Genomic DNA, 23,902 nt, shown 5'->3' with positions numbered 1-23,902 from the left:
AACGTGTGCAAATGTGGTTTCTCTGGCAAGGTGGGAGCGGGGCCACAGCAGGGTCACAGCCGTGGTGCAGTGGCTCTGCCTGATGCAGTCTGCCAGAGGCCATGGACAGAGACCCCAAACACAGCACGGAGGCAGTAACGCAGTGCTTTCTGAGGCAGTCTGCTTCTCTTCCCTTTAAATTGCAGCATGCCATGGAGGGGAAACGGAGTTGCAATAATGAGCTCCAGAGTCAAGAGGCCTAAAAAGCTAAAGCTGTTTGATTTTTGTAACAGCAGAGCAGTTTCTGATGTCCTTGCTGCAGCTGAAGAGAACTTGGCTTGAGCAAAGCCTGCGGGAAGATTGGTCCCAGAGCTTGTGCTGTTTCCAGCTGAGGCAGGAGAGCGGAACAAGGCCAGGAGAGCAGAGGTGGAAGGTTCCTGGCCCACAGGAGTCGTGTCTGTGTAAATGCAGCCCTTGAGGGCACTGCTAGTTCTACACAAGGTTGGTGGAAAGAGCATGATAGGTTTTACTTAATTTCTGACAAACTGAACTTTATTGACACTACAGAGAAAGGGAAGTGACTCTCACTGACTTTTACTCTAGGACCAAAGCTGAAGAAGGGTGAGAAGGCTCGGCACAGGTTGATTCCAAGCAGAGGAGGAGGCAGATGCAAATGCACTGCTGCTGGTGTTCTGTTATGCTGTTCCACAGCAAAGCCCTTAGCTGTCATCCAGGCATGCATAAATAGATTGGTTTATTTATACATCACCACTGACTATAGTAACTCATGATTTTATCTGACTCGCTTGAAATGATGATTCTTTTGAAACAAATGCAGAAGTTAAACAAACAAACAAGCAAGCAAAAACCAAACAAAAAAGCAAGCCAGAAAGCCCCCAGCCAAGCAAAAGAATGCTACAACTGTAAAGCTGAGCAAGATGATCCCAATTGGAAAATGTCCTAAATTCAAATTTAAAAAAAAAAAAAAGAAATATGTTCTTTTGGATTCCGAGTCTTTACAGCACAGTGAAAACATATGACTTAAGAAGTCTCTGGCCCCAATACATGCAGGTCTTGCTTGTTTGTTTTTTAACAAAAACTGAAATGTTTATGTGTAAGTTGCCTCCATCTGCTGGGCTCTAAGCATGGTATTAAGTATAGCGAGATTCAGTTTTGCCCATTCATAGTTTTTTCTTAAGTTGAACTTGTCAGCCAACAGGGGAGAAGTTTGCATTAGCTGTGAGGTTAGGACCATAAAACTAAGTCAAGGAAAGAAAGTAACCTGACAATATCTCAAGTATGCCCATTGGATGAGGAATACTACACACCATCAATCGCAAAAGAATACTTCCTTTTCAAAGCTGTCCCTGTGGCTTCATAAGCTTTTGCCTCTGCCAGAAATGCAAGGAGTAATAAAAGAAGACATGGTTCTAAATGCTATAATGGATCCAAAGGGAGCACAGATGGGGCAGATTATTACAGGACTAAACTCCCTGTTATGGAAATGGACATATCTGAATAGAAATTTCCCTTCAAAACTTAACAATGAGGTTACAGCTCTTGAGACTCCATAGTGCTGACCAGTACTACTTTTCTGGCACAATTTTCTGTAGTAACTTCAATAAAAATATCAAATTGGTAGTAGCACCTTTCTTTCAGAGACTCTCTGAAAGACCCATGTATGTCAGGACAACTTTGTGGTTGAGACCTTCTTCCCAAGTTTCTCTTGAGAACAGAGCATCCTAGGAGGAAAAGTGCTAAGAAGTCTGTTAAGGCTTCTAGTATGTCAGCCATTAAACTGGAAATTCTTTATAAAAAGAGACTGGCCTGATTTAAAACCTTCAAATAAATGTTTTTAAATTATTCAAAATATTCCATTTCAAATCCATCTGAATCAATTCAAAATTTCAAAAAGAGAATTCCAAGGACCATAAATGATCTGACTGGCATTATAGATTACCTCAAAAATCTTATTACTAAAAAAATCATTGTTCCCTGTTAAATTGTCAAATAAATTAGAAAAATGTAAACCATTTCCATAGCATGTTTCACTTGTTGTAGAAGACATTAAAAACCTGAAAAAATATCACAGAGAAGTTATTGTTCACATTTTGCAGCATCCAAAGTATAAAATGTTGCTTTTTGTTCTTTTATGTTTTGCTTCTAAATCTCTAATCATTATATTCTGACAGTTTGTGTGCTTAATCAGTGATCATTAACACCATTTTTCTACACAGCGCTGCTAAAAATGTTTGTTTGCAGTTGCTCTTGTACTTTGAACTGTGCCATTTCCCATGCACAGCATCCTATGCAGGGAGGCAGAGCATTAATGCCCTGTTCAGGTAATTCAGAGAACAGTGACACACAGGCATAATTAAATAATGTCATCAGTCTCTGAAGTGAACTCCCTATGGTGAGGCACCACAGGCGAAACCTCCTAATATGACACCTATGGCTCTCTTACGCAAAACTGACTTTGCTGTAATGTATTCCGTTAGGAGAGCTGAAGTTTAATGGAGAAATCATTATTTTATTTTATTGGCATTCATGGGTAACGTGGTATGAAGCTTCTGCCCACTGGATCTTTCATCCAGCTCAGTTACAGAGCTGTCTCTTCTGTCCTTGCCACAGAGGTGCTAGATCACCATGGTCCTGCCTCTTCAGTGTAATGACTTTAGATGGTCTCTGCCATCAGTGCAGGTTTTGTACTGCTGAAGTCTTTCCAAGCTCTCCTCTAAAGCCTCTACACTTTTCAACAGCCACTTTGAAGTGTGAGCATCCAAAGCATGACACACTGTTCAAGTAACTGTGTCCTCAAATACTAAATTGTATCTGTCTGTCCCACAGCTGTGACCCTAAGCATTTCTCCCATCACACCATTCTCACCAGAGCCATCAGGCAACATGAGATCTCAGTCCTGAGGAAAATGGCTGGGAGAGAGGCTCTTCAGTGTTGCCGCTGCTCCAACATCAGGTAATGGGCAATATGTACCACATGGGTTGTGACAGCAGGGCAAGGCTCCAGCTCCAATATTCATTGCCCTTGTCATATGCTCAAGATGTCTTTTCTCACAGCAAAGCTGGACACATTTGTGGTGCTGCTGTTTCAGATAATCAGTGGAAAAGCAGAGAAAGCTGAGACAAAGGACCATTGCACCAGGGTGCCATACATGGCTTGGCTTAGCAGCTTCCTCAGGCTGTCATTCTTTGACAGGGTTTTTTTGCTCCTCTACACGTCTCCTGCCCTTCCTATTCCTGCTATGTTACACATGAGTTTGTGGGTTTCTCCCTCGTATTCCTCTTGCAGTCAGGTTTGCTTTTTTTTTACCCATTCCTCACTCTGACTCCTTGCCTCTCCTGTACTGTTTTCTTTATCTATTTAATGCTGTTCTCATGATTATGGTATTTGGGCACCAAGCAACTCGAATAAACTGTCTGTTTCATTGGCTGAAAGTGTTCCCATTTATGTTGGTTGCCTGGTAACAGCTGTTGTAACTGAAGTTGCAAAATTTTTAGTGAAAAAAGAATCCAGTGCTCCCAAACAGCCTGAACTTGAATAAAACTGCAAACAACAGAGCTGGAATTTTCCATGCTTTGGGGCTCTCCAAAGCTGATCTCTCTCTGTCAGCTTGGAAAAGTTCAAACAAAACCGAGTTCAGCCTCCTTAAAGTCCTCTGGGGGAGAAAGCAGAATGCCTCAGTCGTGTCTCTGCTCCTTAACTCCTGTCCTTGCCGCACTCACAGGAATGCAAATCATTACCTGAGCCCTGCAGCTGGCTGGAGGCTGCCAGAGAAGCTCGCTCTTGGCTGGAGGGTGTTCCTGACTCTCAAAATGGCAACAGAGGGTCTGTCTCTGTTTGTCTCTGCCAGTGGTTTCCACCCTGCAGGATTCAGTTTTGAAGCTAAAAGATGTTTCTAATTACAAGCCTTGCCGAGGCAGGCTGGGAGCTGGGAGGCTGCGTGAATTCAGCTGAGCTGAGGAGACAGCAGAGAGTGTTGGCAGCCAGGCACGTTCCCCACTTTCTACCTGGGATGAAACCTTTGTGGCTACGTGCTGCGGATCTGGACGGTGTAGGCAGTACTGCCTCAAATGTGGCCCGTCTGTGTCACAGAGCCCATCTCTTACTTTGTGCCTTCATGGACTGGGAAACAAACTGAGGGGCAGAGTGATAAGAAGGTGATTTTGCTACTGAAGAAGCAGCTTTGATTCAAAGCAAGAATGCAGAGGCACTGAGTAGCAGCGGTGCATTTGCAAAGACTGTGTCAGCTCTTGGGCACATGGCACCCTTTGCTGTGGGCTCTGACAGTGTTGGGATGCCTTCCCTTGGAGCTACTGCAGAACAGCATCAAAACATCTCCCCAAATTTTTCTTAGATTCTCCAGCACCTTGTAAAGCCCTAATTGTTCCGCTGAGCAGGGAGCACCCAGACCTTACAGGCCCAGACTTTCATGTCACCATAAAATTAACTTCTGGGCCAAAATTGTAACTGCTGCAGGAAACTGTGGAAACAGATTAAAAACTAACTGCTAACATTATAATGAAAAATCCATGCTATAAGAAAACATGAAGAAGGAGCAAAAGATTTCAGGGGCCAGTTACAGTAAAAAATAAGAATTTCCACACTTTGTTGCATTAATTGGAAAGAATCTAAAAACACCAATAACATTATTTCATAGTATTATTAATGATTATTCAGCGTTCAAAGTTATTTAATGATGAATCCAAATACAAACAAAATTAGTATGACCAGATCATAATCTATTTTTAAAAATACGAATGAGTTGTTGAAACAGCAAGCAAAAGAAATCAGCATGTGTTTGTTTGTTTGCTTTTTTCCTTATGGAATTAGTGGGTGTATTTCATTCCCAAAGCTTAGCAGAGGGCAAAAAGAGCATTTTGACATCCATTTAATATGAGTTCTGGAGGGGCAAAAAGCTGTTCTTAATGCCAACATGAAAACTTCCCCTCTGTGTTTGTCAGTATGTGCACAGAGGATACTGTATGTAGGGGTTAACTGCAGAGTGTTTCAGGGTAAAATTCTCATCACAGGAGAAATCACTGAGATTTTCAAGCCTCAAATAAATCCAAACCCCACTCTGGGGAAGTGGCAGATATGCATTTGTGCTTCCCAAAGTTTGGCCAGGGTAGCTAGCTTTGAGGCTCCTGAAAATCAGGCCTCTTCCATGTGAGATTAAAGAAGAGAAACGAAGGAGCATGATGTTAATGGATGACACTAAACAGTACCTGCTTAAATTGCCATGTCCTTAATTACTGCTTAAATATAATGAATCTAAATCATGTATAAGATTTTATTTTTGATCTTTATTGATCTCTGCAATGTGTCCAAACATGTTGGGGGGAAAAAATATAGCTGAAAAATATTATTCATCATTTACTTTAAATATCAATATTACCTCCTCCGGCATTATCTTTGCAGTGACTAGAAGCATAGGAGTTGTTTCTTCGATTTTGTAGACATATCCAGCACTTGGTAAATACTTGACGTTGCCTATAGAGGTACAATCTTCATTTATTTTCTGAAAAAAACCTTTGGCTTTGCATGTAGCTAACAAGAACTTTATTTGCACTTTACCCCCAAAATTTTAGATTCCTCTTTCATCCTATTAAATGATAGCAAAGGTAAAATCTTGCTTGCCCCAAATGTAAGATTTAATAAAATGGACAGTAAGTTTGCTTTGTGGAATATTGTTCTTCTGGTTTCTTTTCGTTTTTTTGTACCTCTCTTCACAGGTGTCTGGGCTTGGTGCATTGCCTCCTCTGTTATGTTCAGCACCCAAGCTGGCTGCCTCAAGCCTTGCAGAAGCTGACTTGGGACAGTTTTGTCCCCAGCAGACACGTGGTGAGTCAGCAGTGTGGGAACCTCTGCAAAGAAATTTTGAAAGAGTCCATGACCAACACTGTTTCCCTTTGAAGCCAGTGACTTTAACAGGAAATTATTTTCTTCCCTAGTGCAGGAAAGATCAGTTTGTTACTGGGACATGGGAGAAAGCTGTCAGCAGAAGTTCATGGCTTGCATCTATTTATTTATTTATCTTTTGTCCATCCCCGTGCTTACCTGCTTTTCTGAAGCCACCCACACTTGCCAATCAGGAAATACCCAGTACTGCTGTGCAGCTGTCTGTGAAGGGTTCCTTTCTTCTGTCCAGCTCAAAATAACATTCTTCTTGGCATTACCAGGAGTCTGGGTTGCAGGTTTAAATCAAGCCCTGTGCATTGCACTCCTGTTAAGCACAGTGTAACCCCTGCTGATGGGACACTACATGGTGTCCCTCCTCTCCTCATATCTTCCATAAAGCATGGGAATGGCTATTCAGGGATGAGGCTCATTTGAGTGGCCTCTTCAGCCTAGTCTGTACTAGGTGCCAGCTCATCCTCAAAGGCTTGGGACAGCAGAGGTGGGGTTAGGGTGGATGTAACCAAGGAGAGGCTGGATGGGGACTGTTGAGGCGAGCAGAGAGTTTGTCTTGCCGGCTGCCTCTGTGCTCACAGGGTGCAGTCAGGGCCGGGCTCTTAGCGGGCACCAGTGGCAGGGGAAGTTGCAGCAGTAAGTAACAGGCAGAGGAAAACTAGGGGCACAGCTCCAGGCACACTGAGAGGAGCTGGAAAATTTCCTCCTGTTTGCCACACAGACAAGTTTAGGCAGCCTGAGTTTCTTGCTATAGCTGGTAGAAAGCTGAGAAATCCCTTAGGAGGAAGAGTGTGATAAAATGATGGAGGGCTTTACACAAAGGCTGGCAAGCTGTGACCAGAAGGCATATATTAATGAGAGGGAAGTTGAATTCTCATCTATTCCACCTGTGAATCCCCACTAAAGTCAATGTGGGAAGGCCTAAATGGCAGGAATATCTGAAAACCACTTGCAGTTTAATTACTGTCAAAAAGCTCTAAGAAGAATTTGAGTGGCTGAGGAGTTACGCAGTCTGAATATATATCACCTCAGTAAAATCCCATTAGATGCAGATGAAACTACAAGGAGGTGATAGCCGGACTACAGAATAAAATCCTATTCAAAGACTGATGTAATGTATCTTTCCTCTGCAGGGCAGGAGTGAAACTTCGAGTTATTGTGCAAAGAGAGAAGGAAACTTTGGCCCTCAGGAAAGATAGCTGCAGTAGGAAAGATAGTTTAAAAAAAAGACCATTAAAGAAAAATCCTTCTTGAAGGCGTTGATGTCTATTGATGCAAGGTGCTATTTGTTCTCCTACTGAAGACAGATCTGAAAGACCCTGCAATTACTAATAAATCACTTGCAATATTGAGCAATTACCAACAATGCAATCATAAAACAGTGCAATAACTAAATAATTATATGCTTGTTAGGAGAATTTGTTATTTGGCTTCTTGGAAAGAAAGGGGAAGGAGGTGAGAATACAAAAGACAGGATATTGGATACCACACAAATAACAACAAAATACACTTTGCAGCCAGAATGCTGTGTAGTTGTAAATACGCTGGGCCAAATGCTAACTCTAGAGAAAATAAGAGCAAGTTTAACTATTGATAGGATTTTTTTAAATAGGAAGATTAACCTGTCATACAAAATACTGAGTATGATGGCTGAAAAAGCTTTCTTCTGTCTACTGGCCATGTTCTATCCAAACCCAGTCCTGAGAGTACCAACTGTCTCAGTAGTATTTGCTTTATTACTCATCCTACTGATAATAGGCCGCTACCTCCACTGGGGCCCCAGGAGCTCCAAGGAGAGCACTGCACTGCAGTCACAAAGGCATGTCTGTGCCGATTATCATGGCCCAGCTGGAGCCACAGGAAGCAGATTTGCACACTCCAGAGGCAGCTCAAACCCCTGCTGATGCGTGGAGGCCACTCTTTCCATACCTGGTAATAGAGGGATTGGGAGTGCTTGGGTTGTAGATGTGCTGCACCGGCCTAAAAACCCCAGAGGGATGGGGAGAAAAATGGCAAATGGGAAGCTCAGGTTTCATCAGCAGAAACTGATTATGATGGTAGAGAGAGAGAACATTGCTGTTGTTTAGATTTTCCCCTCAATGAATTTGTGATCGTTCCAGAAACAGCTGGAAAAAACATCTGCATAAATGAATTGCTTCTTGGAAGGAAAGGTGTATATCAGTTACCATAAGTCAGGACGATAGCTGTTGGCTTGGCTCACTGGTGTTCAGCTGTTTGCTTAGGTGTGAAAGCTGGAATACAATGGAAAAGAATGAAGATTTTGAAATGCTGTTGGGAAATATTTCGAAGTGCTGTAGAAGCAGAAAGCACACTATGTACTGTATACACTAAAGAAAAATATCTGTTGTTGAAGAGATCAAGAAATCATAGCTGAAGGATTTTGGATATGTTCAAGGATTAGGGACCATCTGGAAAAAGGATCATGTAAGGGACTGTCTGGTAAAATATTAAAGGAAAGGCAGGCTGCTGTGCATGCCTGACCCAGATAGTTTTGTAGGCACAGTCCATGTAAGTAGAGCACAATTTATGAAGCAGGCTGGAGACTGATACTCCTGCAAAGCACAGTGTCACTCTTGGAACATCAAGCAATCCTTTTCAACATTGATGGCAACATACAGGAGGAAGGCAAAGAGAGGTAGGCTGTGAGTACTAGGAGAGCCCAGACTCCAGTAGCCAAGGGCTGTGCTCCCTTCCTCCTCCTGAACAAAGGAAAGGAGGGAGGGCTCTGCTCTAATCCTCCTTCTGGCATGCATTTTAAATAAATCCTTTGTGGTCAGGGGAGGAGAACAGACACTTATACACCCTCTTCCTTCCACAGCTGAAGGTAATGCAGCTGGCAATAGGCACAGCATCTCTTTCCACTGAGTCCTCTCTCCTCCCTGCCCTGTTGCTAGAGAGATTGATTTGTGATCTCAGAGACCAAAATTTCCTCTCTCTTTGAGTTCCCCCAAGGCTGACCTGGCCTAGGAGCCCACAGGTTTTCCATGTATAGAGAAAATCTTTCAGCTTTGGGGAATGAATGGGTAAAAACTTCTAGCATCTGTAGCTCATATGACTGGACAGCATAAAACAGCCTGAAAGGAAGAAAGGGAAAAGGCAAGAGAAAGTAAACAGAAAACTGAGAATTGATGAGAATCTTTTTAAAAGCCTGCACCTTTAGCTGTGATATAAATGCTCTTCTCATGGATTTTGTGCTGAAATAGACATGTAAAAATCACATATATTAATTAAAATTATAGATACTGGCCAGATTACAGCAAATATAGATGTTGCCATTAGCAGTCACAACAATGTCTGAAAAAAGCCAAAAACAACAAAACCAACAACTTATGAAACCCAAACTAAAAGAAATTAGTGTTAAAAGCTAGAAGTAAACAGAATCTAGAAATTACATGCTATTAAATAGAAGCCAGTGGTGGCCCTTGAAAGCTCACTTTTTTCTCTTGGGTAATCAAAGGCCATATTGTGCCTTTAGGCACAGCTTTGAGTAAGGAGAGATTAGTAAATTGCATTGCTACAGGAGCAGCCTTAGGGTGGGAAGAACAGAGAGCCACGTAACATCCCTTTGCTCAGATCAGTAAGCAAATGCAGGTCTGCTGTGCAGCAGTTCCAAGCCACCCTGGGAAATGAGCAGCGCTCTCCTAAGGAAGGGTGACAGTGTCTGGCCTCGTGGTCAGGAGAGCAAATCATCACTATAAAGCTGTCACGGGACATAAGAGCATCCCATGGACATGGGCTCTAAAACACATATTAAACACAAGATGTTCTGTATCAGAATTAATTTGACAGACCCCAGGATCTTAACCTGAATCTCCTTGATTAGTGCTGTAGTAAAAGGCTGAACCTTCGTTTTCTTCTCTAGCTCAAGAGGAGAATTCCTCATATGCAGCTGCTAAAGATATTTGGCCACAAATCCCTGTGAGGAAAACGTTAAGTGTGAGTGATTTTCAGGGCAGCCTATGTGGTCCTGCATAACCTCAATTTACCATATACTCTGTTTGTATATTGAGGTACCTGGAGATGAGCAAGATTGTCATGGAGGAGTGGCTCAGACCAAATCCCAGGTGATGGTACACAGCTGATATTATCACAGAGTTAATAAACCTCTACTTTGTAGTTTAGCTGACTGTGGAGAATCAGGGAGAGTCCAGAGCTAGACATGCTCTCTACCGTATCACTGCCCGATAACATTCCCCATCACAAAACATGTCTTCCACAAAGTGCTGCATCTTTCTGTGCTGTTGCAGAGCAGAAGAGGACTATGGTCCTCCTTGGATGTCCTCGAGAAGCAGCTTGTTGATCCTGGACAAGATATGTAACAGAGCAAGAATGAAACTCTGATAAAGTGATAAATAGGACCTTAGTGTTTGTTGGTCATGAACCACAAAATCACCCTTCATGTAAAATGAAGTGGAGATGGGAGTGAAAATCACCCTTCATGCAAAATGAGGTGGAGATTGGAGTGAAGCAGAATGTAGTTGTCAAAGTGAAAACAGTAAGATTCTTTTGAGATATGTGAACACAAATAAAAAAGAAATCTAGGATTATGCTTTTAAGTTAGCTTCAAAAGGCTTTTCTTTCTCTGTCTTCCTATATGTCTTAGAGATTGTATCACTAAGGTGTTAACATAACTTTGTGGCTGAGAACCATTTTAAAGAAGTCTTTAAATCTGCAACTTTTATACATAAATCTCCCCTAGGGCTTTATTAAGATTTTCCTTCCCCTCTGGAGTTCTCTGAACATAGCTTTAGTTTTTTGAGGGACTAATTTTTTACACTTTTAAGAATGTTAATATCCTTTGGACCTATTTAGACAGAGCCATCTCCTGCCCACACTGTAAACAGAGCTTGTTATCAACAGCTCTTATGCTTAATTAACCGTAAACAAATCATTATCCGACGAGCAAAACATTCCTTTCCACACTGTGGGGTGGGGCTTGGCCCTCAATGTTCAGCTCTTCTGCACTCAGCCTTTTTCTTTGCAGGCATGCATCCACTGCCAGGTATCCCTGACGCCAGCGGGAGCTGAAGCGTGCCCAGATTCTTCCAGCAGGGGTTGGTGCAGCCCGGCTGGCTGCCCAGCTCAGGACAGGGCTCGGCCAGCTCTCCCGTACCTGTCCTGGAGTGCCAGCAGGGAGCAGGGATCCTTTCTCATCTGAAAGTGGATTTTTCCCGCCTGGTTCCAGACTTTTATTTTGATACTACAGGGGGTGTAGTACTGGATATTCAAGTGCACTCTTCTTTCAGATCCTTATAAAGCATAGATATTAAAAAAAAAAGTGTATTTCTTGAGCTAAATCAATATAGTTACATGAGCAGAAAGAAAATCCAAGGTGAGCTAGGGATGGCATCATGAATGGAAACTGAGAACCATCTTGCTTTGCAAGTCTCACAGTTTCTTTATTTATTATTTCAACTTTAAATTAGGTTCAAATTAAACTTTTGTAAGAACCTGATTTATATAGATTGTAAATAGATTTTTTGTGTTGTATTTTAAAAAATTCTACTGCAGTTTGCAAGAATATTTGTTAGTTTGCTTTTCCTTTATTCACCAACATTGTACCACTGAGACTTGGCAGTGAAAGTGGTTTTATTGATTTTCATTATCCAAGTTGGGAGAAATGCAAAATATAAACAGCAGAAATTATGACCCTTTTTGCCTTTAGTAATTGAAGGGTTTACTGGTAACAACATTCAGTAAGTAGCAAACAAATATATTTTACTGTGTTACCAGAAAAAAAAAGTTTGAAAAATCACAAACCAGGTCTCCAAGGATTATGAGATTGATTTAAATGATAAAGTTTTTTATTTTCTTTTCATCTGGTTCAACTTTATCTCCAAATCTATTCCAGTCTCTGAAACCCAGGAACAAAATGTATCTGCAATAATAACTTCTTAAGGCTCTTTTAGGACTTTTTCAAGTTCCTGGACTCAGATTGATTCTGGTCCTCTTACATGGTTTATTAATGACAGAAAAGAGGCTGAGCCAATAGTGCTCTAGGAGCACCTTCTTTGGCAACCCTGGCTACTGATGTCAAATAGTTAAATGCTTAATGGGTGATGGTGTAGGAAGGAGACACTGCTCAGAGCCAAAAATGAAAGGTCAACACTTGGGTTGTCCCGTTAGCAGCAAAACCAGGAAAAATTCCTTTGTGTTTTTAAGCACGTTGCTTAACCAGTCCATGTCTGCTGGCACAGTGATTGCAAATGTTCATTGACAATTGCTGATTGTTTTGGGATCTTTAGACAAAGCCTCACAGATATGAAAGCAAAATGCTGATTATCCTTATTGCAATTTCCAGTTATAGCAGAGAAAGTGTAAGAGCCATTCAACTTAAAAAAGTATGATTTCAGAAGTTTTAAATTCTACTCCTCTGGCTGGCACTGTGCTAATGCAGTGCCACTGAGGGAATGGATGGCCAGTAGAGAGGGCAGGGATGTTAGTGGGGCTGCATTACTGGTACAGCATCTGCCCAGCAGGAAACTGCCAACAATACCAATGTGAGCTGGATCAGGCACGGAGCTGTGACCCCACTGCTGTCCTGTGAAAACACCACGGGTCAGATGGGAGCCCTGTGCTTTCACATGGAGGGCTGACCCAGCAGAAGGGATGACATTGTAAAGTGAGCTTATACCTGGTCAGCACCTTGTGTGGTGGCTGTAGAGTTTCCCATTCAGTGCTCAGGAACTGAGTGTACAGATCTGACAGCCCACAGCCTGTGTGGAGAGGAGCCAGAGGGGATATCAGGCCACTCAGCTATAGGACAAACTCACATGAAACGTGCAATAGATTAGCTAAGGCAGTCATTTGGGCAAAGAACTTAATGTGGTTGATGAAAGTGGAGGTCTTGTCCCCTCCCCTTCCTGATCCCAGCTGTTGGGCCCTGCCCTTGCCCTTTAGAATGCCGTGGGATGTGTCAGAACCTTCCCTGCGTGACCTTTGCCTGTCAACAAAGCAGAAAACAATGTTTTCCTTTTTCCTGTGTTAGTTTTCTACCACACTGATGCACTGAAATGGCTCATGGAGATATCCAAGAAGCATCAGGTGGGAAAGGATGATGGAAAGGGAGGAAGGCAAGAGTAGTAATCCTCAGTGACAATGAGCTGTTAAACCTGCTCATCCCCTCTCATGAAACTGATACCTGAATGTTATGAATATTATCTCATGGATATGTATTTGTGTCTGAAACTCATAACCAGGCTGCCTGCAAAGTACTGTTACCTGATATAAATCAAAAGAAAAAGGCTGCTGTCTTGCTGTGCCATGTTCTCCCTCGGGCAAGCACAGGCTTTAAACCCCATTAGAGAACTGAGTTCTGATTTCTCTTGATTTTCTGGTTTCTGCAAACTGATTTGGATGAAAGATAATCTGGCAAAAAAATTAATTTCCACAGCATCTCATTGCACAGACCTACAACTGTGCATGCTGGCACGCGAAAGGGAATGGATGGGAACAAACAGCTGGAGCAAGGAGGGAGCAGAAGTCCTCCTCTGGGGGGCAAAGCCAGTTTATGCTGCTTACAGCATTAGCTGGATGATGATCTACTTCAAATGCAATATGGTTTAGATTTCTGTCACAGAACCAAGCAGGCAGCTCCTCTTAAATGCACAAAGTATAGTAAAAACAAGACCTCATTATTAGTCAGTTTTAAAAGTTGCTGTACTTTACTCTGAGTAAGTTTAAACTGGACATAAGGATGAGATATTGATGACCTGGGTCTTAGAGGTTTTGTGTGCCCAACAAGAAGAGGTGTATGTGACTCTGCAGCTGCTTTGGGATTTGCAAGCCTACAGCTCACAGAGGTTCATGAGATTTTTTTTTTTCCAGGAAAGTAATTTTGGTCATAATTCCTGATGATCTCATTCAGAAGCAAATGATGTGGAGATCTGATAAGTAAAAATTACCCTCATCTCTCTCTCACCCTAGTGCAACTCACACTGTAGTTTCTTAAGAAGAAGTGTTTTCTTTGAATTCCAGTTCAACCCTCATGATCCTCCCATACCTGGCTTCTTAGCTATGCCAATATTACAGCTTTTTTTGTCACACTGTTAGCTGCATAGGAGGATCTCACTTTTGGAAAAGTGCACCCCATCCCTTAGAAAAAAAACCTCATTGCCAGCTCTGATAGAAGAAAGGGTTTTTTTCAGAAAGTTGTGCAGACTGAAGTCATGGAGATAGTTACAGGTAAAACCTTGATATGTAGGTGTTGTTACCAGATGGCTTCAGAGACTTTCAGACTGCTTCAACATAAACAAATGTGTAGTTCACCCAGAACACAATAATGTCTTATTAGCAATACCATGCATAACTTTCAAACAAACACTGGCAGACAGTAAACACACTGGTGATTCCTCTGCAACCTTTCCTCACTCCCCCTTGTTGATGTGTGATAATTAAATACAATCTCAGTTTCTGTAAGACACTAAGCAGCCACATTTAAAGACAAGCTTTTATTTCCTTTCTTTCCAGAACAGCTATAGGTCCTTTTAGTCTAATCATAGACACTGAAACCTGCTGCTTATGCCTCAGGTATGGTGTTGGGGAAAAAATTGTTTTACTTTTTTTCAGACATATCAGTTGGTCTAACACACTTTCTCTGTCAACAAGCTCTATCCAACTGCAGTTACAGTGCATATCACCTGCACTTTTCAGAACTTGAGAAGAAAGAAAATCATACCACGTTTTTTCCTCAGTGTGTCAGACTTGCTTATAAACAGAGAGGGAGAAAGGGAGAAAGAAAGAGAAAGAGAAGCCTTTACATTCACATTCACTTCTTAACCTAAGTAACCAAAACCATACAAGCACAGGGACCCAGGATTCCCACCAGCACATCAGCAGCTGAACTAGAGGAGTGCCCCGAGCTGCTCTTGCCTCCTGCTCCCGCTGATTCAGCTCTGACACTGCTGTGTGAGACTGTTCCCCCTTATCATTTCTCAGGAGCAAAGAAAGGTGTGAGGAGCTGTTGCTCCCTATCCAAGGTACCCCTGTTGCTCCCTCCTTACAAAGCTCCCTCCTTTCAGAAGAACTTGCTAGGAGTTCTATCAAAGCTTCCCTTTTTTTCATCCTTGATTATTTTTCATGTGAATCACTTTTGTAGCCTGTTTGACTTGCTGGTCCTTCCAGCAGTTGGCAGGAATGCTCATTTAGCAAGACGAGTGCTTTACAATGGTGCTGACCTACAAGAAACCATTGAGCTCTGCTCTGTATTGGGAGCCAGCAGTGAGCTGGCTTGGGCCTCAGCTGGCAGGGACACAGTGGTGTGTCTGAAATGACCACACGGGAACCTTTCAGCTGACTCCAGGGAACCTTTCAGCTGCCCCCAGCACTGTTCTAGCCACTCTGGAGGTGTTTCTATCCTGCAATCTGTGCTACCTTACCCACAGTATTTTCTGAAGAAGTAGAACATTCTTGTTTCTTTGTATTGCTTCTTTGCTCCTGGAGGGAAAAAGAAAGTAATTTTTCTACGGCTCAAAGTGTATGGGATGCACATTTGTTCACTTGCACATGCAAACACACGTACACATCCAGGGAAAGCAATTCTATATAAGGCTTAATAGGTTATTTCCCTGTGATTTCCTCTGAAATGCTGCAGGCTGGTGGCAGACACTTCTGGATTTGAAAAGGCAAGGAGGAACTGTTTATCACCTGCATCAGTCCCACACACCACTTGTGCCTGCTCCTAAGGAACCAGGATGAACTTGCCGCTTGCTGGAGTTTATGTGGCTCTGTCCTCATCTCATCTCATCTCATCTCATCTCATCTCATCTCATCTCATCTCATCTCATCTCATCTCATCTCATCTCATCTCAAAACTTCTCTGTTCACTTTAACCTTCAGCTTATGCTGGTCTGGCCCACATCCACTGCAACATCTCTGGTACTGTCATTTGGTTACATCACTCAGTACACGGCTTGGACTGCCTATTTGAATGCTAATGTGAACTGGTGGGGCAGTTTTACTGCAGCAATAGTCCCCTTGTGATGTGTGATGTCATGCTGTGGTTTAGAGGTATTTTTATACTGCCTTTGCTTTGCAGTGATTTTCAGTAATACACATCTCTGTGTGTAGATTGATCTGTTATGACTGTAATGGTATTGAGTATTTGCACAATATTGGTCTAGTGGTAGGTAAGATGCAGGGAGCACTACCTGGTTCCAAACGGTACAGAAAAGTGCCCTTTGCAGAATAGCAGGTGTTTGGGGAGTGCTGCAGAGCCTCACATCCCATTGTGCAGGTTGTGTGGCTTCGCTGTACCATGGCTTGAAGGGTATGGGCTGTCACTGTATTGTGGTGATGGGTTTCTCTGTGTGTTGCTGTATCCTGTAGATTAGATGTGGTGCTTGGGAGCGCCTGCGGGTCAATGTGTGATGTGGCAAAGTGTATGTGAGGTCTCGTGTCAGTCTCTGTAGGTAGGGATGGGCAGCTGTGTGCAGGTGTTTCCCAGGTTCGTAGGGCAAGGGCTGTGCTGTGGCTCTGGTCGTTGCGCCACGGTGCAGGTTGGGCACAATTTCTCTCTTAGGCATATTTTGTGTGCCACAGGGCCTGTTCGATGCGCGAGGTGAGCTCTGTGCCTAGCGCGGTACAGCCCAGCGCCGTGCTGGCGGGAGGGCTGCTCACCCTGCCGGGCACACAACTCTCCGTGTCCCGCAGAGCCCCGCGCTCCAGCGACAGCGTTTCACGCCGGTGGCTGCTGGCGCGGACGGGCTGGGTGCTGCGGTGCGGGTGCACCCTGGATGCCCGCGCCGCACAGCGCGGCGTGCGGGGAACACCCAGCCTCCGGCCGCACGGGGACGGCACCGCCACCCAGGGCGCTGACCCGCGGCCCCTTTAAGCCCGGCCCGGCGCTCCGTGCCCCGGGCGAGCGCCGTCGCCGCCCGCGGCCGCCCCGCCCGGCCCGGCCCGCGCCTCCCGGAGCGCCGCGCGGGGCGGGGCGGGCACGGCGGAAGGAGAGGCCGCGGCCGGGCCTCGCTGCCGGCGCTGCCCGCGCTCTGAGGCGCAGCCCCGCGGGAGCACCTGCCGCCCGCCCCCGTGGGGCTGCCGAGCCGCACCTGCCGGCGCCGCCGGGCCGGGCCGGGCGCCGTTCGTGGGCGGGCAGGGCGGGCATGGCGGCGCGCTGAGATGAAAGTGACCGTGTGCTTCGGGCGGACCGGGATCGTGGTGCCCTGCAAGGACGGGCAGCTCCGTGTGCGGGACCTGACCCAGCAGGCGTTGCAGCGCTACCGCAAGGCCCAGGAGAAGGTGAGGGGCGGCCGGGCCGTGCGAGGAGCCGGCCCGGGGTGAAGGGCGGCCGGGGGGAAGGCCCGGGGCCGGCGCGGGGGGCGGCCGGGCTGGAGAGGCGCGGAGGGGCGGGTGGGTTGCCGGGCCCTGCGGCCCACGGGCACGGACCCCCTGCCTGAGTGCCTCTGCCAGGTACTTTGCGTGAGCAGCTGATGCCGGCGGGCTGGGAGCGTGTCCCGCTCAGCTGCCCAGCCAGCATGGCTGTTGGTGCTGTGCGTGTTGACTAACAAACTTGAAACAGACACGAGCATAACAATAAGTTAATTTCTTTCAAGCTTGTGTTTTCTGGCATCAGCTGCTCAGTGAGGTGCTATCTGCATGGGAAGGTGATTTCCTTTACATGAAGGGAGCTCTAAGTTTTTCTTTGGTTGTACCTAATTGAGCATAAAAATATTTTTTCTTTTTTCCTCCAAGAGGCAGGTGCTGAAGGCTAATGGGGTACTGTTCAGTACTGATGAAAAGTCTAGTGTTGCAAATACTGCTTTGTGAAAGAGGTTCCAGTTACAAGCCCTGAATTAAGGGCTTGCAGGATTGTTCATCTTCCTAAGACGTCTGAGTAAAAAGTACAGCCAACATCTTATGGGATCTGTTTTGTGACATGTGCTAGTTTCTTACGGGCCCAGTCAATTGTTTCATATCCTGAATGCAAAACTCGAGGTAAATTCTTGTTCTTGCAGGTTTAGTTTGAGAAAAACTTGCTACTGATGTGTTAAATACATCATGACCAGCTGAGACTGCTCTAGTAGAGATTGCTGTGGTCTCCATGTTGGTCCTTCTGAGCAAGTGTTTCGCTTTAACCTGCCTTAAGACACAAAGAGCTTGACAAATATTTTGTATGAAAAGTCTTTTTTCCTAATGATGTTGTCAGTGTGTAATAACTACAAAATGTTTATAGAATTCTTGGTACTGTTAGAGCCAACAGTCAGTGAGATCTTTTGCACTGAAGTATAGTTCAGGGTACTAAAATATGTCTTCAAGAGAGGGGTTTCATCAGAAACAAAATTACTTTCAGCTGTGTTGAATTTAGAAATTTACAAATTGATTTCAGCTTTGATTTGTGCTTATGATGACATTGGAATTAGTCTCATGATGATGGTTTAAAGGTGGCCTACAAAGCCTTTGTATAAGTATTTCAAATCCCTTTCCTTCTCTACTCTTTATTTACTTTTTTTCATTCCTTTAGAAAGGAGTAGAAGGGTGCCTGCTTTTCTAGGTGAAGCCCTGACTGTTCTAGAAGGCTCGATAAGCAATTACGGGGTAGAAATTCCAACAGCATGAGAAAGCTTCAGATAAGTGTCAGACACTTAAGGTGTGCTACAGTTCTCATGAATTTGTAACCAATTTGCTATTAAAGTAGTATCTAAAGAAAAAAATTTTTTATGCTTAGCAACCATCTCCCATGTGCCCTTCAGCGTGAGGTCAAAATCATCAGCCTTCTTTATAGAACAGCCGGAGGCCAGAGTCCATGTTTCTGACCTTGTAGTCCATGTTTTTGACCTTGTATTTCTTCCTTTGCAAATAAGCTTTTTTTTGGACTTATTTCCTTATAGAAATGTTGAGTTTCTTATTCTGCATCATAGGTGGACAAAGTGGGTACGGGCCAGTTTGTTCAAAAATTGCTCATCACCTTGAATAATGGCGCTTCAGAGCTAGAGTTTATACAAGGATGTGTAAAGAGGCAGAGTGGGGGAGCAGCCTAAGGACTTGAAAAGCAGAACAGGTTTTCATTCAAGTCACTAAAATAAAGTTTTATGCCTTGTGCATCCTCTCTCCCTCCCCCCATTCACTAGAAATGTAAACAGTTGTGTTGTAGTGCTTTGATTAGCTAGCTTCCAATCTACAAAGTTTGCAGTGCAACTGGCCAAAAAGATACATTTCTTCTTATCTTGACAAGCATCATTCAGCATTAGATTGCTTTCCTGGGGGAAAATTTGGGGTTGGTAAAATAGATCATACAGTTGTCTCAAACAATTAATTTTATTACCTTTCGGAGTACTTTTGGTGTGACGTAACATGATTGATTGGGTGTTTTGCCACTTTCCTTCTATTGACTCTTTCTAAAATTAACTTTCTTAAAAGAATGTAGAGTCTTACTGGGAATGGGATTATCTCAAAATAATCAGCAGCTAAAATGTGCTGTGAGGTGTGCACATAAACAGGTTTGTGCTAAAGATAACGGAATATTTGGGTTTTTTTTCAAAATATTTAGTGTGTTTGGAATACTTTCTGTGACAGAATGCTGCTCTTTCTGTTGGCATGTTAAGTGGTTTTTTTTGTAAGTTTTTTTTTTGAAGTGGTAAAATCTTTTAAAAGAACTAAGTGGAAAATTGTGTTGTTGAAGTGCCTGAAGTATTTGGAGAGAGAAGGAGAATTGATACAAGGAGTATCTTTCATAGTTGTAGAAGGGAAAATGAAAAAGTTAGCTAGGATAGAAGCTTTAGGAACTTTTTATTAGTTATGGTACTGTCAAATACCACAAAAATGTTTGAGGCTCTGCATTTTGGGAGCTGTTTTGTGAGTCTAGTTTTGCTATTACACTACAGTCACTTGTCTGGTAAAGGGGAAGATACAAGATTAGAGTATTAATTAATGTATATTGTAAAATATTTGAATATATGTATACAAATAAAAATTTTTGAATTGATTTAAACTGCTTTGCACTTCTTTATACTTGTAATGAGAGGAAAGTTGATGCAGTAAATAATTAAGTCTCTTGTTTCTGTGAGACTTTTGGTAGACAGCTGAGAACTCATTGCTTATTGTAGCCTCCTGTGTTTCCTTAGCAAATTTGATTTGGTTTCTTGACTGGGCTGTGCTGGCAAGGTTTGGTCATGAAGGCTCAGTTGCTTCAGTTAATGAAGTTGCTTTCTTGACTGAACCAAAACACTGGGCCAATTTCAGTTGAGAAATCAGTAATTACTTTTTGATGCTACTCAATTTAATGGCTTTTAGAGGTACTTTTGTAGTTCTGAATGGGCAGATCCTGTCTGATTCGCTGGAGAATACAATAACTCTCTGGACTTAAGAACTTTGTATTACAGTATCAACGAAGAGATTTCTGTGGTCTGGATTTTGTGATGTGAATAGTCATAGACGTTTAAGAAATTTTTTTGTTGTTCAGCTGCTTTGTGAGAATTGTAAATAATTTTTCACACTGTCATCTCAGAAAGTGACTTGATTGTCAGTAGAATGAAGTTTGTTGGAAATCTTGTGACTCAGGATCTGCTCTTGTTGCCGCTTACTAATGTACATTTAAGGCTTCTTGCTGACAGGTAGATACAGTAGGATTAATGGTTCCTTATCGTCAGCCCAGTCCCTAACTTGATATTTTGGTGCCTTGGGGAGCAGTTGTGTGTCATCTGTTGCATTTAGGATTCTTTTCTTGAGTGAGAACAGATGTACTGCAAAACAGTTGAGTTGCTGTGCCTGATACTGTGTTTGCTTCTCTGCAGCTGTAAGACATAGCTTTGGATGCAGGACAAGGTACCTTGTTGATTGTTTTCCAGTCAAGTGTCAGAGACCTTTTTTTTTCCCTCCCTCCCCTGAGTATATGAATGAGAGGGAAAAAGAGGGGTTCTGGCTCAGCATGGAAGGGCTTCACGTGCTCTTGTGATATTGTCTGGATTTGCATGGTCCTGTTGAAATCAATTCCTTACAATGCACGTGGGGCTAAATGTACCCAGGGTAGATGCACTGTTGTGTTCACATCTCTCCCCTTGGAAATGCTGTTCCCCTGTGTTTGAGGCAGCAACAGTTGAATTGCCAGCTTTGTAGTAGAGCCTTTGGCTCACCTGGAGATCCTTGCTTGCTGTCTCAGAGGTCTTGAATGTTGTTGGTACAGAAAGTGATGTCTGCCCAAGGAAATGAGACTAGCAAGTGAAATCCACAGTGACTTTCCTTTAAGCTGCAGTGAAACTTTTCTGAGGAAAATGTGTAAAACATCTTGCTGCTCCAGATGTTCTTTATCTCTCTGGAGGAGCCAGGGATGGGGAAGTGGTGGTTATTGTCTATGTATAAATTTCCTCATGTTTGCATACATGGCACTTACCTGGATGGCTTGACTGAGTGACTGCTTTAGCGGTCTGAAGTCTTGTTCATGGAAGCCAGATGAATGAGTGGGACATGGAAGTCATGTAGCAAAATTAATAAGCACTGCAATTTATGGTTTAAAATTTGTCATTTTAAGCACAGTTAAGTTCTTGAGTGGCTCACTCAGCAGCCTTTGTGGGCCTCCTTTAGGAATGCTGATAGAGACAGTCAAATATTAGTTGCCCTGTCTCCCAGGAACTTGATCTCTACTTGCAACAGACGTTAGAATGTGTCTTTCCATTCATGAGAACATACAGAGGCCAGCAGTTAATCCTGGAATGGTAATGAGAATTTTGATTGGCAGTCAGACTGAGGAGGAAACAGTAAGGTAGTAGGTTAGTTCAAGAATGGTGTGGTTTTGATTAGAATGAGTAAAAGTGAGTGGTTTGGGTTGTATTGATGATCTTTCTCAAATTAGATGCATTTAAAGAGCTAATACTGCAGGTTGATTGTTTATATAATTTGTGAGTCCTATTAATAAAATACTTTCTCAGTTTCTTTCTGTTTCTGCTTGCTGACCACATGACAATTAGTGTTCTGGAATTAGGTATTGCTGTTGTAAATCAGCCAGCAAACAGAAGGAGAACTAAATGTTCTTGTAGTTTCTCTAAATATATTTGGGATAGGGAGAATGACAATTTATTTTGATTAAACTCTATGCTTACAAAAGATGTTTGCAAAACCAGAAGACTTCTTCAGAAGATAAATGTAAAAAGTTTTGAAAGAAATCCTTTTTTATGACCTTTTCTGTTCTGGGCAAATTTTAAGCATTTAATCCTTTATAAAGGCAGAGTAATTGAGTTGTATTTGTGTGGCACTTGTGCTTTTGTCTTGGACCTGGTCTCTAGGTTTGATACTTTTTCCTTATCCCAGTTTGTCTTAGTTTATTTTATTTTTTTTGCTCTAATAGGGATGGGGTAAATCCATAATCTTTTTTTTACCAAAACAATTCTAAGCTCTGTCTTCAAGTAGATTTTTTTGCTAGGAATTATTTTAACTATTAATTCCCATATTTTTCTTAGTATGCTTAAGCAGCTACAGTATGCTAATGACCTTATACACTGTTTTGGCAACTGATCTATTTCAAGGAACAGGTTGGTTATCATTTCTGCATTCAGCTTTTGGAGCTGTCCGCTATGATACTGTACTAGAAAATGAGAATATAACTTGATACACTGCTTTCCCATTACTAGTGTATGAGTTCGAGTAACTGACTCATTTATAGGAACACAGGCTACATGAATAGGGGAAGTAAAGAAAATGGAAGGAGACAGATGATTTCAGAAACTGCTTATTGACTTAAAAACTCTAGTGGTGATATTTCATTGAGATTGGAGACATCTTTCCAGTGGCAGAACTTTGGGTCCCGTAAAAAATTTTCTGGATCGCTTTTACAGTGACCCAGGAAAACTGAGAGTTAAAAAGTGCTTGCTGTTTAATCACTTCTGTGTAAAACCTCTGCTGCTGTGTTGTATCATAGCCACTGGTGTTGAGGTAATGAGATTTTTGGTAGATTTTCAGGCTCCTTTTCTCTTTCCTCACAAGTGTTCACAATCTATACAGAAAAACTGCCATTGAACTTAGACTTGTCATAGAAAATGCCTTCTAGGACATGATGTATTTATGTAACATTAAAAAAAAATTGGGATCTCCTTTTTCCTTATGAGAAGTTGACTACTGCCAGCAATGGGCTTTTGGCTGAATGTTGAGTTACCTGATGTTAATGAGTTTCAGGGGAGCTCAGTTGAAGGGTAGAGCTGGATAAAACTGGTGGAAATTCAATACGCAAAATGAGAGTAACCTGTCCTGGAAATACTGCAGGTCCGACTTCAGTGTATGTGATAATACTGTGTCCTTTTTTTTTCTCCCAGATCATATTTATCAAGTTCTGAGTACTATTCAGTTGTTATTAATTAAGAGACAGCAAAGACTTGTGTAGTAATTGAATGTTAAATCAGTCATAGGAGGAAACCATTAAAGAGCAGTACAGAGTTCTCAGTAGTGACTGCTTGCTGTTGCTCTTTGCCAAGTTGAAGATGATCTCTGAGTAGACTTGTAGGAATTTGTGAAGAAGGAATTTAAACCTTAAATGGTATTTCTGGCATGGAATGGAACTGGGAGGTGCTTTTGCTTGCTGCATAAAATGCACTTTTAATGGGGTTTTTTTTGCTTAAGTATCTGAAAACGGAGGGTGGTATTCGACTGATATTTTCTGAAAAACAATGTTTTTATTTTAACAGATACAGATTTTAATTATTTGGGCATAATGTTTTATATTGTGTGACTGTACTTTCCTCCTTACTCATTCAGTATGATAGGTCAGTTGAATTGCAACATACTGTGCTGTCTGGCATCCTGCTACTGAAGCAACAGATTTCCTCCCCCGTTGAGCAGAACATTCTTTAGGCTTTCCTAATGATTCAAATGTCAGAACTACAGCTTTCCTAGGCATGAAGACCTATTACTTCATTATTGTAAACTCCCTCTAACCCCCTATAAAGATGCCTATATTCCATCCTTAATGAATATGATACCACTAAAGGTCTTGAGCAATTAGTATCATTGAAAACAGATTCTGCTTTGTATTTTTATATTCCATTCTTGCATC

The 23,902-nt window shown here is 42.7% G+C and overlaps 1 protein-coding gene across 4 annotated transcripts in view; it reads left to right on the top strand.

Moving 5' to 3' along the window:
• The first annotated feature begins 230 nt into the window (after positions 1 to 230).
• Positions 231 to 23,902, top strand: part of PARD3B (par-3 family cell polarity regulator beta) — a 416,855-nt gene continuing 393,183 nt past the window's right edge. The window contains exons 1-3 of one of the 4 annotated variants that reach the window (XM_069022266.1): positions 231 to 480; positions 2,827 to 2,952; positions 5,730 to 5,838. In XM_069022266.1, coding sequence (XP_068878367.1) covers positions 2,906 to 2,952; positions 5,730 to 5,838 — 156 coding nt within the window. In that variant the 5' untranslated portion in view covers positions 231 to 480; positions 2,827 to 2,905. Of the gene's footprint in view, positions 481 to 2,826; positions 2,953 to 5,729; positions 5,839 to 16,866; positions 17,167 to 23,902 lie in introns of those variants that run through there. The other 3 variants (XM_069022270.1, XM_069022267.1, XM_069022269.1) reach the window with 3 other exon arrangements.

Source organism: Aphelocoma coerulescens, chromosome 7, assembly GCF_041296385.1.
Source record: "Aphelocoma coerulescens isolate FSJ_1873_10779 chromosome 7, UR_Acoe_1.0, whole genome shotgun sequence".
In the NCBI taxonomy this organism is placed as follows: domain Eukaryota; kingdom Metazoa; phylum Chordata; class Aves; order Passeriformes; family Corvidae; genus Aphelocoma; species Aphelocoma coerulescens.
The sequence above is the reverse complement of the archived record's forward strand: the minus strand, read 5'-3'. Positions and strand labels throughout refer to the sequence as shown.